Below are 14,798 nucleotides of genomic sequence, written 5' to 3' on the forward strand. Positions count from 1 at the left end.
ATCTTATCTCGGTCAGACACAATAAACTTAGGTATTCCATGGATTTTAGCCAGAGAATTTAAGAATACTCGTGTCACCTTTGGAGCTGTAAATGAGTGTGTCAAGTTGATAAAATGGCCAAATTTGGTCAGATGGTCCACTATCACCAAGATAACATCCTTAGCTTATAATCTTGGTAATCCCTCTACGAAATCCATACAAATACCATCCCATGCTTGCTCGGGAATGGCCAAGGGCTGCAACAACTTGGGGTAAGACACCTGCTCCTGTTTGCACTACTGACATATGGCACATGACATCAAAAATTGCACCACATTCTTCTTTTGCCTAGGCAAAAAAAACAGCTGTTTTTCCTTCTGATAAGTCACTTGCACTCTAGAATGACCTCCCAAAGGTGAGTAGTGGAGTGCTTAAGATGAATGGAATGGTCTAGGGGTCAGTGCAACCTGGGAATCTTTTAGGTTATACGCTTGCCAATGGTTTGGTTCGATATAAAGCTAGATTGGTGGTAGGGGATGACTAGTCTTTGAAAGAAAGGATCTTGAAAGCATTCCACTGCTCACCTTTGGGAGGCACTACTTGGAAGGGAATCCTCTTATAATTAAAACAGATCATGAGAGTTTATAATTCCTATCTCAACAAAGGTTACATACTTAGTTGTAGAGGAAGGGGGTGTCGAAGTTAATGGGGCTGGATTACACCATTCTCTACCGAAAGGGAAGGAAAATGTGGTGGCTGATGTCCTATAAAGCAGGGGAGAGAAGGGCAACTATCAATCTATAATTGTTATGGTACTCGAATGGGTTAAGGAGTTAGCTAGGAGTTATGAACAAATTTCATGGCTGAAGGACGGACCTTATAGCCAAACTTACGGTGCATCCTACAGGGAGTCCAAGATACACACTCTCCAATGGCTTGGTTAGATTCAATGGAAGGCTGGTAGTGGGAAATGACAGTTCCTTGAAGGAAAGGATTCTGGCTACATTGCATTGTTCCCCATTGGGTGGTCACTCAAGAATCAGGGCTACATATCATAAGGTGAGACACTTATTCTATTGGCCTGGACAAAAGAAGGATGTAGTTGAGTTTGTCTTATCTTGTACCACTTGCCAGCATTGTAAACATGAACAAGTGGCCTATTTGAGTCTATTGCAACCATTGGCTATACCTGAATAGGCAGGGGAGGATATTTCCATGGATTTTATAGAAGGTCTCCTTAGATCTGGAAGGAATGATGTAATACTAGTTGTGGTGGATTGACTGACCAAATTTGCACACTTCATTAGTCCCACACATCTTTTTTCAGCTCAAGAGGTGGCAAGAATTTTCCTAGATTCAATGGTTAAAATTCACAGGGTGACTAAATCAATTGTGTTTGATAGGGACAAGATTTTCACTAGCATTTTCTAGCAAGAATTGTTTAAGAACTTGGGAGTGGGGTGGGCTACATATGTCTATTGCATATCATCCCCAAATGGATGGCCAAACTGAGAGAGTTAATCAATGCCTAGAGGCTTACTTAAGGTGTATGTGCTTCACTAAACCTAAAAGTTGGAATAGATGGTTGTCTTTGACACAATGCTGGGATAACTCTAGCTACCACTGTGCTATCAAACAGAGCCCCTTTAAAGCAGCATTTGGTTATAGGTCTCCCCTGTTGCCAGCCTTATCCAACACTACAGCCACCATGGCTGTCGTGGAACAATACTTGCAATAGAAACAAGAAGTGCTAACTATACTTGAGAGGGAATTGGCCACAACTCATAACAGAATGAAACAAAAGGAAGATAAAAGGAGGAGTGATAGATCCTTTAATGTGGGGGATAGGGTCTATTTAAAGGTGAAGAGATTCCTACAACATCCTTTTTTAGCTACCCCAATCCCCAAACTCAATCCCAAGTACTTTGGCCATTATCCCATAGAATCTAAGGTGGGAAAGGTGGCCTATAAATTGCAGTTGCTAGTAGGGGTCAACACTCACCTCGTGTTCCGTGTCTCATTACTGAAGAAGTCTATTGAACCTAATGCTACTACTAGCCAAGGGCGAAGATTTGGAAGAAGTTCTGGAGCCTCGGGCCATTATAGTCTTATAGATAAGAGAGTTATCTACCAAGGCGCAATTCCCTTGACTCAAGTGTTGGTAAGGTGGTTGCACATGCATCCTGACCACACAACTTGGGAATACCTACCAGAGTTGCTCAAGTAATTCCCCTAAGCTACTGGCCTTCTCTAAGTTCTTGGGGATGAGAATGATTTCAAGGGGTGGGGAATGTCACAATCCAAGGGCAATTTTGAAATTTTGTTGTTAAGGCAGTTGCCACTTGTATTAGTTAGTTGTTGCTTTGTTGGTTGTTTCCCCTACGGTTATGCTGCTAGCTAGTGGGAAGAGCCTATACAAGGCTAAGATGTAAGAGGATGCGAATTCATATTGAGAAATAATAGAATTCTTTCCCTTCTATTTCTCTTCCCTTTCAATTCTCTCTTTCAAATTCTCCCGCCAAAACTCTCTTCTCTTCCTCAATCTTCATCTAATCTCTGTTCTGTTCGAGTCTCATATGAGAGACATGACAATAGGGTAGCCTAAAGGCAAGTAATAACAGTGAATTTGCAATTTCTACCTAAATGAAAGAGATCTAGAAAGAGAAAACAAAGGGGTTTATAACCACTCAAACTATCCTACTATAATATTTTCCAGTAACCATTACCCTTGTTGAATCTTAACTGGAAAGAGCTTCCCTATTGGCATAATAACTCTCCAAACACCTGTCCCGTGAGCCAACAAAATGGCTTCAGTCTACCTGTCATCCCTCAAAAACCCGTACTTATAGCCACTATTCTTCTCCTTAAACAATACACTTTCAAGACCACACCTCTAAAGTCACCTTACCATCTTCTTTGTTTAACAAACTGAGATTTCTATTATGTAACCCACCTTCTTCCAAGGAAAACAAACTTTCTTCCAATTCACTGTATGATTTCTTCTCTCATCTTCTCATTTTGATTGTTGAATCTTTGGTTTGATTCAAGAGATTGATCTTAATAATTTATGTTAACCATGATTACTGTTCAACCCTAGGAATGTTTTTGATCCTCGCCAGATGTGTATTTCAGTACGAGGGAGTGGAATATACATAAATAGGGAAAGAGGATACAGGTAATTGGAAGTTTTTTTTTTTTGAGATTTGTGTTGTATGGGAGCTCTCTTTAATTCTTTTAGTGTACTCTTATTGATCTATTGTTGAATCTTGTAGCATTGATCCAATCTACATCGATGATCCCCTTTTTCCAACTAATAATGTGGGCCGTAATTGCTTCCGAATACATCAGTGCATCAAGGTCAGTCATATGTAGGTTTCACTTTTAAAGTATTTTGTATTTTCACCATTTTCGTATCTTGCTGAATACATGTAAATTGGACTCTAAAATTGACTTTTGCTGTAATTTTTTAGGGCATTTGCTAATTAATATGTTCTTGAAATTTAAAATTTTAGTGTCATCTGCTTCCAATAAAGCAAAAGAGTAGAGAATATCATTCTTTACAGCTCAAATTTTTTAATCTAACTGTCTTGGAAAAAAGAGGAGAGAAATTTGATTTCTATATTATCTGAAAATAGTATGGTAAATAATTTTTGCTACTTCTCCTATGCTAGGATTCTATTACAAAGGCAAAACAGAAATTACAAGCAGTAAAATAACTAACTACTCCTGAGGAATAATATGCTACACCCAACCCTACTATAAGCTGCCATACACCCTAGGGTCCTGACAGATTTGTGGGGACACTACCATATATATGTCGAGTAATGCTACTTGCACATCTAGGTTGACACCCTATTAATCAACCTAGATGTGCAAGTAGCATTACTCTATATATGTCACTGTGAGTCTCTGACTCTTTGACCTTTAGCACCTGCAGCTGTTTGGGCATGCTGTATGTAGTACCATGTATTTCTAGTATTGATCAATGATCACATGAAGTGGATGCAGTATGGTGAAGGCTAGCTTTGTTTTTGATTTGTTACACTTCTATTAGTTGGAAGTGAGAGAGAGATGCATTTTCCCTAAAATTAGACAAACAATTTGGCTATGCTTCAGTTCCTTATCTTTATATGTTTTCTAATTCTTAGGAAGGAAAATATATCCGGTGTCCTTTTGTTTCTGTTTGGTTGTTTCATTCTTTGTTCAATGTAATTGTTTCTATGCCATTTACTTCATAACAGGAAAATAATAATGTTAGAAGAGAATACTTTCTCCTTTCATGTATGGGCTTTAAACTTGATCTGATGAATTGATTTGAGGTTACTAGTCATATGAGGTCTTTGTTATAAAGTCTATTTATTGCAGTTTTCAGCTTAACTGTTTTCTAAAACTGCTTTGATTGTCAGTGACATCAGCTTCACTGTGATAAAATCCCAGGATTTTGTGGACAATTATTTTTAACATATATTGATTTGTTAATCTGTTTTGGCTGTAAATCTTGAACTGTCATCTGATTTTCAACCAAATTTATAGAACCTGTATCTTAGTTACTACTGAGAAGAATACAAATTTCTGGAGCAGTGTAGTAATCTATTTATCTATCTATTTTGGTTAATTTGATAATATTCCATTGATGGACATTCACTCTTCTGCTAAGAGACAATTCTGTTTATTGGTGTACTTAGTTTGTGGTCCTATGAACAGAATTTTCTTAACATGTGTTTTATTATCATCTATTGATGTTATATTTCTCACACTCAAGCACAGAGCTTGTTGCAGGCATTTGCAGATGCTTATTCCACTCTAGAGAGTGAGCTTAAATGTCTTCCCAATACTGGTGAATCAACTGCAAGGCCTGTGTATAATTTACTTCCAAAAATTATTCCAAGCATCGGTCTTTCATAGGGACATCAATTAGCTGAAGAATCTCTAGATATTTGAAAGGTACTTAAGCTGATAAGAGTAGCAGAAATTCTTTCATTTACCTTTTTTTTGGAGTTGTGAGTACTACTGCAATAGTTTGGTTATGTAAATCTTCTAATTTCTATTTGAGTTTTTGAGAAATTGCTTGTATTTTTTGTGGGATTTTGCCTCTTTGCTCCTTCTGAAACCTTTTAAGAGAAACATAATTTTTTGTTCACAAAATTTAAAGAGAAATCAGCTATTGAGTCAGCCATTTTTGTTATTGCTTTCTGAGTCTTAGGCCTATTGCTGTAGAATCTATTAATAGTACCCAGGGTTTTTAAGGGCTTATTTTTTGAGTGGAAGGGTCTGTTTTTAGAGCGTTGATTGAAATTGAACTAGAGAAAAAGTTGGCCGAAGGAATGAAAGACTATTTACCTGTAATGAGCAGGATTTCTAGCCATTTGGAATATGAAATTTAATGCTGTATTGGCTATGATCCTTGTGGGACAAATTTATGTGGTTTTCTTAAGGTAGTCAATGCTATTATAAATGTTTGCTATATACTATGATTGTAATTACCCTTGGGTACTCAAAGCACATTTTGTTGCAGCTATCTCTACCCAGTTATAACAAGAAAAAAAGAAATAAATAAATATTGGGTATCATCAGGAAACATCTTCCTGCCTCAATCTACTCATTTTGAAATCCTTGGTATCAGAAAGGTAAAGGGTAGAAATCTTTGATCTTACATTTTATGATGATAATTATATGGGGTGATTGGATGGTAGGAAACTTGAAAGGAAACCTCACTAAATTCTGTAAGTCAGGCTCATCTTGTTTGCCCAAGATGTGGAAATTCCTGTCCCCTTATATCAATCTCACAAACATCTTATCTATTAGCATTCAGAAACTGCATGGGAACCAGTCCAAATAGAAAAACTCACATTGGGTTCATGGGTAGTCGGGCTCAAACTGATGACTTTCATCACATCAATGCGATCATCTAATGCTGTGTTATATCCCTTCTTTGCATCGATTTTCTAAGGCAAAGGGTTGAGAATCAACAACAGTTATAAATATGAGAAAGAATGGGAATATTCAGATTTAATTGTCAACTACCTCTATCTCAGAATAGGATTTAGTACAAATTTGAGCTATAACACACCCTTCCTAAGCTTAATGTGGAGGATCCTATCTAAAGAGGTTTTTTTTTTTTTTTTTTTTTTGGGTTTTTGGTGGGGGGGGGGGGGGGGGGGGGTTGTGTCTTAGAGAGGGAAGACCAATAGACTATCCTAAGAGGAGAGTGGAGGATTCCACCTAGTGGGGGTTGGTGGTGTTGGTCTTGGCTATGCCCATAATAAGCTTGCAAAGAGGGGAAAAATATATTTATATGCTAATGATAGCTAATAAGAGTTAATATTGTAAAAAAAGTTCACCCAAGAAGAATCTAGGTAATTCTTGTGCATTATGCTTAAGATAAGTAATTAAATTTTAAGAATAGAAAGAAGTCACCTGGAAGATGTGTCTCTACTTGAACAAATGCTGGAGAGCTGCAGTTTCTCTTGTTATATGCTGGACAGTTAATTAGTGTTCGCAGAGTGGATTGCCCACTCAAACGGAACAAAATGCAATGAACTTCTTTGCATTTTCTTATATATGTAGGATGAATAGAGCATAATTGACAAATGTTTGTGGTGCATTTGTGTATGTAAACAAGAGCTTCTTCGACTACTCTTAGGTTGTGGTATTTTATATTAATTTCTAGTCCCATCCTTTCCCTGTTGTATGATCATGTCTTTTGTTAATTATGAAAGAAACCTAGTAATCAAATCATTTTTACGGATTCAAGGGAAAAAAATTTACAAGCATTGCAATAAACACGTTCTTCTAGATTTTCCATAATATCCTATCCTCCTGCTTCTGCACCATCATAGTCTATGTGACAATTGAAGATGCACAAGTCATATGTGTGATGTATAAATGATAATCAGTCTGTATGTCGTTTGGACAATAAGAGACCTCTTTTTCGCTTACTAGTTGCTTCATTTGTTAAATGGAGTCCATGAAATCTTGACTTCATAACTTAATACATCAGTGCTGTAAACCTCAAAAGATAGATGTGTAAACATTATGGCATCTCTCTGTTAATTTTCATTTTTCTGACATAATTTTATTCTTGTGTCTCCTGATTTTTATATTTCCTCTGAAACTATCTTTAGAATACTTCCTTGTCATCATTATGGTTGCAGTTTAATCCTTTGCTGCATAAATGTGATTGCTATTTATGTTATATTACTTTTCATATTCTGTGGACGGGGATTTTTCATCACAACTGATGAATGATCTGGTTTCCAAAGGCTGAGCTGAAACCATCAGGAAACTGTCATCTCTCCAGACCTCTTTGGAACTGCATAAAAATGTGGGGACGTAATCCTATTATCTTAAATTCATTTCTATTTTCTTCTTGGTTTAATGCTGAAAAGTCTTGTAGTCCGACAATGTACTTCTGAAATGAACTTTATTGGTATTTCTTGAAGTGCAGCTTTTAGTATGTTAATTGGAGCAAAATTCTGCATGGGCTTTTTTCTTAAAAATACAAGTTACTATAGTCTGAATTTTTCTGAAAAATGGATCATATGACTGTTATCTGCTGGTTACCCCCACCCCCTTGCAGAAGAAATTTTACTAGCTTTGATCTGTTATCATTCCCTCACTAGAGGGTTGTATCAAGAAGGGCATCCAATTGTATTTGTCTCATCTTTTTGCATGGATTTATATTTGTCACTGTGATTTTTAGAAGTTCAATTGACATAATGAATACATGGTCTTGGTTAGGATTAGGATGTAGTTGATGATTTGTTATCACCTCAAGTTCCTATTTGCAGAGTTTTAGGAGACCTCTAGGCATTAATCACTGTTGACATCTAAAAATTAAAAAAATTGGAGGAAAGTTGGCAACCGCTTGACCTCTGTGGGAAACCTTGTTTTGGAAAGTGTTTCTTAGATTTCCCTGGTTTAGTTAATTGTGTGTGTCATTTTTGTTTCATTCAGTTGTCTGTGGAAATGTTGTGGCCCTTCATTTGATTGATACGCCCTAAATGGCCACTTGGATGTTATGTGGGCCTTTACCACATGTTTCATATTTATGGTTTATGCAAATTGTTTATAGATTGATGCAACTTAGGTTTTTTGTTTTTTGGTGAGAATGAAATTTGCTTATGAAGATTTAAGCTGATGGTGGGAGTTCTAGGATTGTGATCTGTGGTCCGTAATGATAACTCCAGCTTACTGAGAGATGGCAGTTTGTAGAGTTTTAGTTGCTATCTATCTTTTATGCCCGTCCTTTTGTTGCCACTCAGATTAATCCATGTGTTTACCGCATATATTATTTAACCTTTCAGGCTCATACTTGCAGTTGGAATTGTGACGCTAGTCGGTGAAAAAAGTTTCATTGACTGGTTGAATTTGGCATCTTATTCCTTGAAGTTGCACGGATTTTAGTCCAAATCTTAACAAAGAGGGGTCAGTGATTCTGTTACAACTTCTTTAATGTTTTATAGGGCTTCAATGTGCCAGATCCATATTAAGTATTCGTTTTCCATTTTGGTTTCTTCTTTATGCTCGAGCTGTTACTTGGCAATTTAATTTTGCATTTCAAGCACATTCTTACACTTGTGCAGTTTCCTAACAAGTCGACGCTGTTGTTAGAAGTTGGATGACTCCAGAGTCATGTTGCTGTGCACGTGCCAGACGTTTAGCCACACCCCTACAAGTGATGGTGGTGTGGTGGATGATCGTTGAAAATGTTACATGCAGTGAATGCACCGAAGATGTTGAACCATATTCCAAGGTGCACTTTCTACGGATTTTTTTTAAATGACAATTTTGAAACTTATTTTAAAAAAAAATGCTACAGATTTGGAAAGCTACAAACTCTTCCCGATCAATACTCAGGAACGAGTTTCATGCGGTTAGCTGGCATTGTGATACTAACTTTGGAAGAATTTATAGTATTTTTACAAATAATTTAAAGTTGTATTATTTTTTTTAAATTAAGTTTTCATATTGTACCATTTAAAAAAAAAATATTCCGGTTCCTCCTTTGCTTTAGGTCTAGACATTTAGGGCCGGGGCACAGCTGGTTTGAGTCGTAGGCCCGCCCGCCCGCCCTGGAGTTTCCGTTGCTTGTCGAATTGGACTCATGGTTAACTATGTCCGATTATTCAAGTGAAGCCTGTGGCGTTGAATTCCGTATCACATGGAGAATTGGATTGCCATGCTGCCGCCGCTGAAGAAATTTCTTATATCACTGGCAAGTAATTCCATTCCCCCAAAATGAAAATTGCTGCTTTGGTTTTGCCTTTGTTTGATGGATCAATCTGCCTACGCTACTTTGTGGAAAATATTGTTTTTTGACGATTGAAAATGGGTTTTATACTTGTGTTTGTTTAGGTTGGTTGCACCTGTATGCTGCGACTGCGGCCGTCTTCTGTAAGTTTAATTAATTTGTGCGTTTGATTGATCGTTGAGTATGATGGTTGTTTATGTTTGTGGCCTTTTTATATTGAACCAGTGTCTCTCTCTCAACGGTCAAATAAATTTGATTAGCGTGCTTGTGTTCCTAAGGCTCTCCTGTGCCGTGCCATGGGCACGCCATGGTGGTAGGTGGTTCCAAATGGAGGTTCGTATAATTTGGTTGGTTTATTTTAGTTTCTAAATTTTAGAAAACCATGATTTATGGTTTGGTCTTGACTTGTTTTTATTAAAACGTGAATTGGTAAGATTACTTGTATGATATTTATTAATAAATAATTTAAGTATGTTGTATTCATTAAATTATGTTTTTGCAAAAAATTTGTATAGAAGTTATCGTAAAAATATTAGTTTAAAAATGTGTTGCAACGCAAAATGTATACTTAACTTTTGTTCAAACTATAATTTAAAACTGTGAGTTGGTTTGATTACTAAAAATGGTTTGATTTAATTTAGAATATAAGTAAAATCATAATTTATGTTTGGTTTTTTTTTTGGGGTCAAAATGTTGCGCAGTTCATCCTGTTCTTTGTTCACAGAAAATTAAGAAAACACCAACTCCCTTGAAGAAATAGAATTTGGGTAAAAAGCTTATATTAAGAAAACAAATACAAAATATAATGCAAAAGATAAAATCATTAAGCTCCTAAGCCACCTCAAAACAAAGTGAAGTACAAACCGATACGCCGCCAAAACGGTCATTCCATAAAGTCCAAATCTTTAGGTGGCCCATTCAGAAGCTTTTCCTGAAGTTCCAACTGTTTTGGTAGGACTAGTTCAATTCCCTGGCCCGACAGCGCAAAATATCTCTCCAGCACCATCTGTAAAAACAACGAAGACATGAGAGGAAAAAAAAAAAAACAAGGATAAGGGAATTTTTTTATTGTTATTTTATATGATCAGCTCAAAATAAGGGCAACTGGGTGAAATATATACCCAGTCTGCCTCTTGATTTCAGCCCAACCAATTCGGAAAGCGCATCACTTTTTCTCGAACCATGATAGTTGTTTTGGGGGAAAAATCCTACTACTTTTGCCCGACCGACCTTTTTATGAACTAATGACTTTTCAAACATTTCACCCAACAAAGGCATAGTAGACGTTTCACCCAACAACGGCATAGTAGACGTTTCACCCAGTAGGGGAACTATTTCAAAATATCATTATTCTGGGTAAAAGGGTCATTTTCCCTATTCGGCAAAACCAGTCGGAATGTTTTCTTGGAAGAATTCTCATTCCACAGTTCACCACTTTCCTTTCACTTTTCCTTTTCCAGCTGGAAAATAGATGGGACTGGCACCATAAAGGTTAAATTAAAAAGACTTAAGAGTTGTCCTCGTATGAAGAAATACATTAGAAGACGAACCGAAACTCAAGAAAACCCAAGGTAGGGGAATGAATACCACGGCAGCATATGCGTCTAGTTCCCGTCGACGAGTAGACTTGCTAAGATCCCTGACAATTTTAATATAATCAACTATTAGAGGGTATATGTTCCTTCATGTTGGATGTGACAGAAACAAATAATTCTACATGCCACATACCATAAACTAACATTCATAGTGGGCAACATACCATAACCAGAAGCACAGATGAATTAAGCACAACAAACTTGAAATGCAAATATTTATTGTTTTGTGTGTTTAATTTTTTAATGATGCCATCATAGACAATGTGATGTTATACAAGTGCCAGGAACGGATACTTGCATTTACAATTAACGTACCCTAATGGAATTTGTATTTAAAATTTCAGTCCCGCATCATACCAACCACGTGTTTCAAGAATAGAGTGCGCACACATACAGAGATTATTTAGTGTGCCCCCTAGAGAAGTTGAAAACCAAACCAAATAACCTAATTGCTCTTAAACTGTTTTTCTTATAAAAGATTTTGATCTTACTTTTTTATGAGCAGAAGCACCCAAACCTAGGTTACCCACCAAAATGTGATCAAACTAACTGAGAAAATGACCAAAAGAACTCATTCAGAAACAAAAAGGAACCATTCAACCCCCGTGATCCTAAGATATGCCCCTTTAATGGTTCCACCTTGTAGCAACAAACACTCAGTAAGAGAGGTCAATTCATGTGCAAAAGGAACCAGGCTTGGAAGTCATATGTCATTGCCGCTTTTATAATTCAGACATATAAAGATTCATGAAGGAAAACTTACATATCAATCATTCGACTCATGGCATCAGCTGATGTCCCATGTTCATCCAGCAGGTAAACTCTCCAACCTCTGTATTTCAGAACAGAAATCTGTATATAAATTGGTCTAAAATTGGGATAGGAAACAAAGTCCTGAAAAAAAAAAAAAAAACCATTTCAACTATTTTCAAGCAGCATTAGACACATGATACTTTGGCCATATTACAACATAGTGTGTGGTTTAATCTTAAACCAATGCATAGGCTTGTCAGTCTTCCTAGCACGGTAAGTCAAAAGAATTTCTGCTGTAACATTACAAATAAATTGGCTACGGAAGCTAACTTACAACAGTTGATTATTATTACATGAGTTAATGGGGGAAACGAAAAGAAGTTCAGATTGATATTCAAAATCAATGTGAGATTCTTATAGCAAAACTAAAGCACCAAATTGAGCAGGTAATCAAAATGTAAAATTCCACCAACTATACCATGTGAGTGTTGGGTCCATGTATGTGTCTAGGTATTGAAATCGTGGTCTCATTCCAAGGATATAGGAACACCGCTAAATGCAAGTTTAAGTACTTATGTCATTTATATAAAGCAAAATGATAGTTACATGCCTGCACAGAATTCTTGTTTACAAAAAGATTCTTCTAATTTATCATGTTTGTAACTTAAGTTGCTTATTAGCTTCTCCTTGACTCCTTGGGAGAAGGAAGTCCTCATGGACAGAAAATTATTTAACATCCCATGGAAAAGTTCAATTAATATAAGGCAAATGTGGCAAAAAGTTTCTTAGAGATACAGTATACTTTAGAGTTTCAGGAATAAAGGCACCCATAAATTAATAATTGTTGTTAGTAAGTATGATTATACGCGTGAAATTCATTTTTATTATATTATTGAAATAAAAGACACGGAGAGAAAAAGAAAAATCCCCCAGGCAACAACATACTATCAGTAGTGCTTCTGTTAACCAGTTCTCCAATACAGAAAAAGAAAACTAAGAAATGTGAATTTGAAATAATAGCATATGCTCCCCTTTAAGGAGGAAGTGTTAAGCGACACATGGTCTTCTTACCCTCCTCTAATAAAGAGTCGCCACAAAACTGAAGACACCAATCATAACTCTTAGTATTATTCAATCAATCATGGCAACAGAGTAATGCTATTCATCCCGAGTAGAGATGAACAACAGTCCATGTGGTAGATACATGACAATGTTTGATTGCCATTACAATAAAATCTGTTGGGCCTTTTATTTTTTCCAATCAAACACTGTCACGTTGCTGCCAAATGCCCTGCTATCTATCTCTACCGGAGAAAATAGCATTACTCTCGCAACAATTTAATGAAATCATGACATGAACGAAAAATAATTAAAATTATCATGAAAAGCAAGAACAGAAGAATTCACCTCTCCGCAGCCCGAACCGCGAGCCTCCCGGCAACGCTGCGGACTTTGTTCGATTGCTGCGTCTCCTGGCCATCACAAGCCCTTGGAAGCCCAATTATGAACTCATCCACCTCCTACTTCTCTCAACGATCGGAAACAAACCAAAATCACGCATCACCGAAACCAAAGAAAGGGAAGAACCTGATAGACGATACCTGTGATTGAGCGATTTGGAGAAGACGAAGCTCAAGCTTCTGGCCTCGAAGCTCAAGAACCTACGGCACAAGCAGCTCAACAAAAACCCTAAGACGGAGAGAGAGTTTAGAGAGGGGGCACAGCACAGTGAGGTAGTTACCGTAAGGGGACGAATATAGAAGCCTTTGCTGAGGGCGAGGCCGGTGCGGGACATTCCCAGATCTAACCCTAGGCTGAACCCTCCTCTCCAGGCCGGATCTCGCTTCCGGCGGAGGGCATTGGGGGGAATTTGCTCTTCCAAGGACGTTGCCCTAGTTTGCGAGACCCAGAATGGAGGAACCACACCCAATCCCGAAAGCTTCGCCATTCAGCCACTGCTACTGGTTTGCTGCTGCGCTAGAGTGATGGAGAAGATGATGAGTCCTACGGCGTCGTTTCATCAACCTGTACATGGGCTTGGATGGTGGGCTTTTAGTTTCATTCATCCGTAGTTGGAAATATATAAAAATTTTGAAGAAAAAATTAAGGCTGTGCTAGAATTAAAAATTAAAATATATAATAATATAAATGTGAATGATATTATCGTAAAATTAAAATTAAAAAAAAAAATCACTCATACTAAAACATATAACTAAAACTCATTTCTTTAGAATGAAGTCATTGACTCGTTGTCCTATTAAAAACTAAAATAAAACACTATAATCACTTGAATCATGCTCCTGCTTATGTTAATGTTTCTTAGAGTGACTAAAGAAAAAGTTTCAACTGAAACAAGTTTTTTTTTTTAAGCAAATCCAACAGGGGAGAAGTAGTAGTTCTTGTACATCAACTATCCAAGCTTTGAAATTCCACGTGGCATAGAGTACACGTCGACTATCCAAGCTGCTTGAAGGGTTTGATTCACGTAATTTCATTTCTTTCCAGGGCTTCCTTAGCCGTGACAGATTCCAAGGAGATTCCCACCCCATCATAATCTAATTTCCCCCACTACCATTACATGCGTATGCGCGTGACTTTTGGGAAATTCTATTTACAACGAGGATTTTATTTTTTGCAACCTTTTTTCATCAAATTTTTTAATTATTTTTCAAAAATCTTATTTTACCCTTCTGTCATCCCACCATATTATCTTCCTTCATTTTTTACTCTACATAGTCACTCCATCTCTCTCATTATGCTCATTTCTTTTTTTCTCACACCCATCTCTCCATCTCTCTCATAATGAGCACACACAGAAATATGTATATATATATATACAAACACACACAGAGATAATTTATTATAATAAAATAAAATTAAAAAAATATAAATAAATAAATTATTTTTAAATAGCTATATTTTAAATAATTATAAAAATTTTAACTAATTTTAAATTTTAAATTATCGTGAGTTAAATTTTTGATACTCAAAAAAATTTAAAATTAGTTAATTTATCTTATTAAATTACTTAAAGATATATATACTTAAAATTAATTATTCAATCAACTAATTTAATAATATATATATCTTTAAAAATTAGTTGAATTTATTTAAAGATAGATGTATCTTTTAAAAGAATTAACTAATTTATTTATTTATATTTTTTATTTATTTATTTTATTATAATAAAAAAAATTAATTAAAAAAAAAAACTTCCC

At 36.3% G+C, this 14,798-nt stretch overlaps 2 protein-coding genes across 10 annotated transcripts in view; one reads left to right on the forward strand and one right to left on the reverse strand.

Annotated features, from left to right (window-relative positions):
- LOC127801296 (uncharacterized) overlaps positions 1 to 9,509 on the forward strand; it is a 53,109-nt gene extending 43,600 nt beyond the window's left edge. For 3 of the 8 annotated variants that reach the window (XM_052336260.1, XM_052336265.1, XM_052336267.1), the window contains 7 exons: positions 3,077 to 3,154; positions 3,252 to 3,336; positions 4,747 to 4,923; positions 8,286 to 8,406; positions 8,565 to 8,734; positions 8,996 to 9,200; positions 9,337 to 9,509. In XM_052336260.1, coding sequence (XP_052192220.1) covers positions 3,077 to 3,154; positions 3,252 to 3,336; positions 4,747 to 4,884 — 301 coding nt within the window. In that variant the 3' untranslated portion in view covers positions 4,885 to 4,923; positions 8,286 to 8,406; positions 8,565 to 8,734; positions 8,996 to 9,200; positions 9,337 to 9,509. Of the gene's footprint in view, positions 1 to 3,076; positions 3,155 to 3,251; positions 3,337 to 4,746; positions 4,924 to 8,285; positions 8,407 to 8,564; positions 8,735 to 8,995; positions 9,201 to 9,336 lie in introns of those variants that run through there. The other 5 variants (XM_052336261.1, XM_052336262.1, XM_052336264.1 and 2 more) reach the window with 5 other exon arrangements.
- A 485-nt stretch (positions 9,510 to 9,994) lies between these two features.
- On the reverse strand, positions 9,995 to 13,610 carry LOC127801297 (uncharacterized). 2 transcript variants are annotated; one of them, XM_052336269.1, is made up of 6 exons: positions 13,322 to 13,610; positions 13,182 to 13,241; positions 12,988 to 13,100; positions 11,591 to 11,659; positions 10,820 to 10,871; positions 9,995 to 10,238 (listed from the first exon to the last, which is right to left on the reverse strand). In XM_052336269.1, the coding sequence occupies exons 1-6, from the start codon at positions 13,526 to 13,528 to the stop codon at positions 10,116 to 10,118; spliced, it is 624 nt and encodes a 207-aa protein (XP_052192229.1). In that variant the 5' UTR covers positions 13,529 to 13,610; the 3' UTR covers positions 9,995 to 10,115. The 2 variants fall into 2 exon arrangements, with proteins under 2 accessions (XP_052192229.1, XP_052192230.1); XM_052336270.1 differs by having other exon boundaries at positions 10,783 to 10,871; positions 13,322 to 13,609.
- Positions 13,611 to 14,798: the final 1,188 nt, after the last annotated feature.

The sequence above is a fragment of the Diospyros lotus genome, chromosome 5 (assembly GCF_014633365.1).
Source record: "Diospyros lotus cultivar Yz01 chromosome 5, ASM1463336v1, whole genome shotgun sequence".
In the NCBI taxonomy this organism is placed as follows: Eukaryota; Viridiplantae; Streptophyta; class Magnoliopsida; order Ericales; family Ebenaceae; genus Diospyros; species Diospyros lotus.

Coding starts and splice junctions, on each gene's coding strand:
- LOC127801297 (XM_052336269.1), bottom strand. CDS start 13,528: ATGGCGAAGCTTTCGGGATTGGGTGTGGTTCCTCCATTCTGGGTCTCG. Junction 13,242..13,321: donor TCTATATTCGTCCCCTTACG/GTAACTACCTCA, acceptor CTTGTGCCGTAG/GTTCTTGAGCTTCGAGGCCA. Junction 10,872..11,590: donor ATGAGTCGAATGATTGATAT/GTAAGTTTTCCT, acceptor TAAAATTGTCAG/GGATCTTAGCAAGTCTACTC.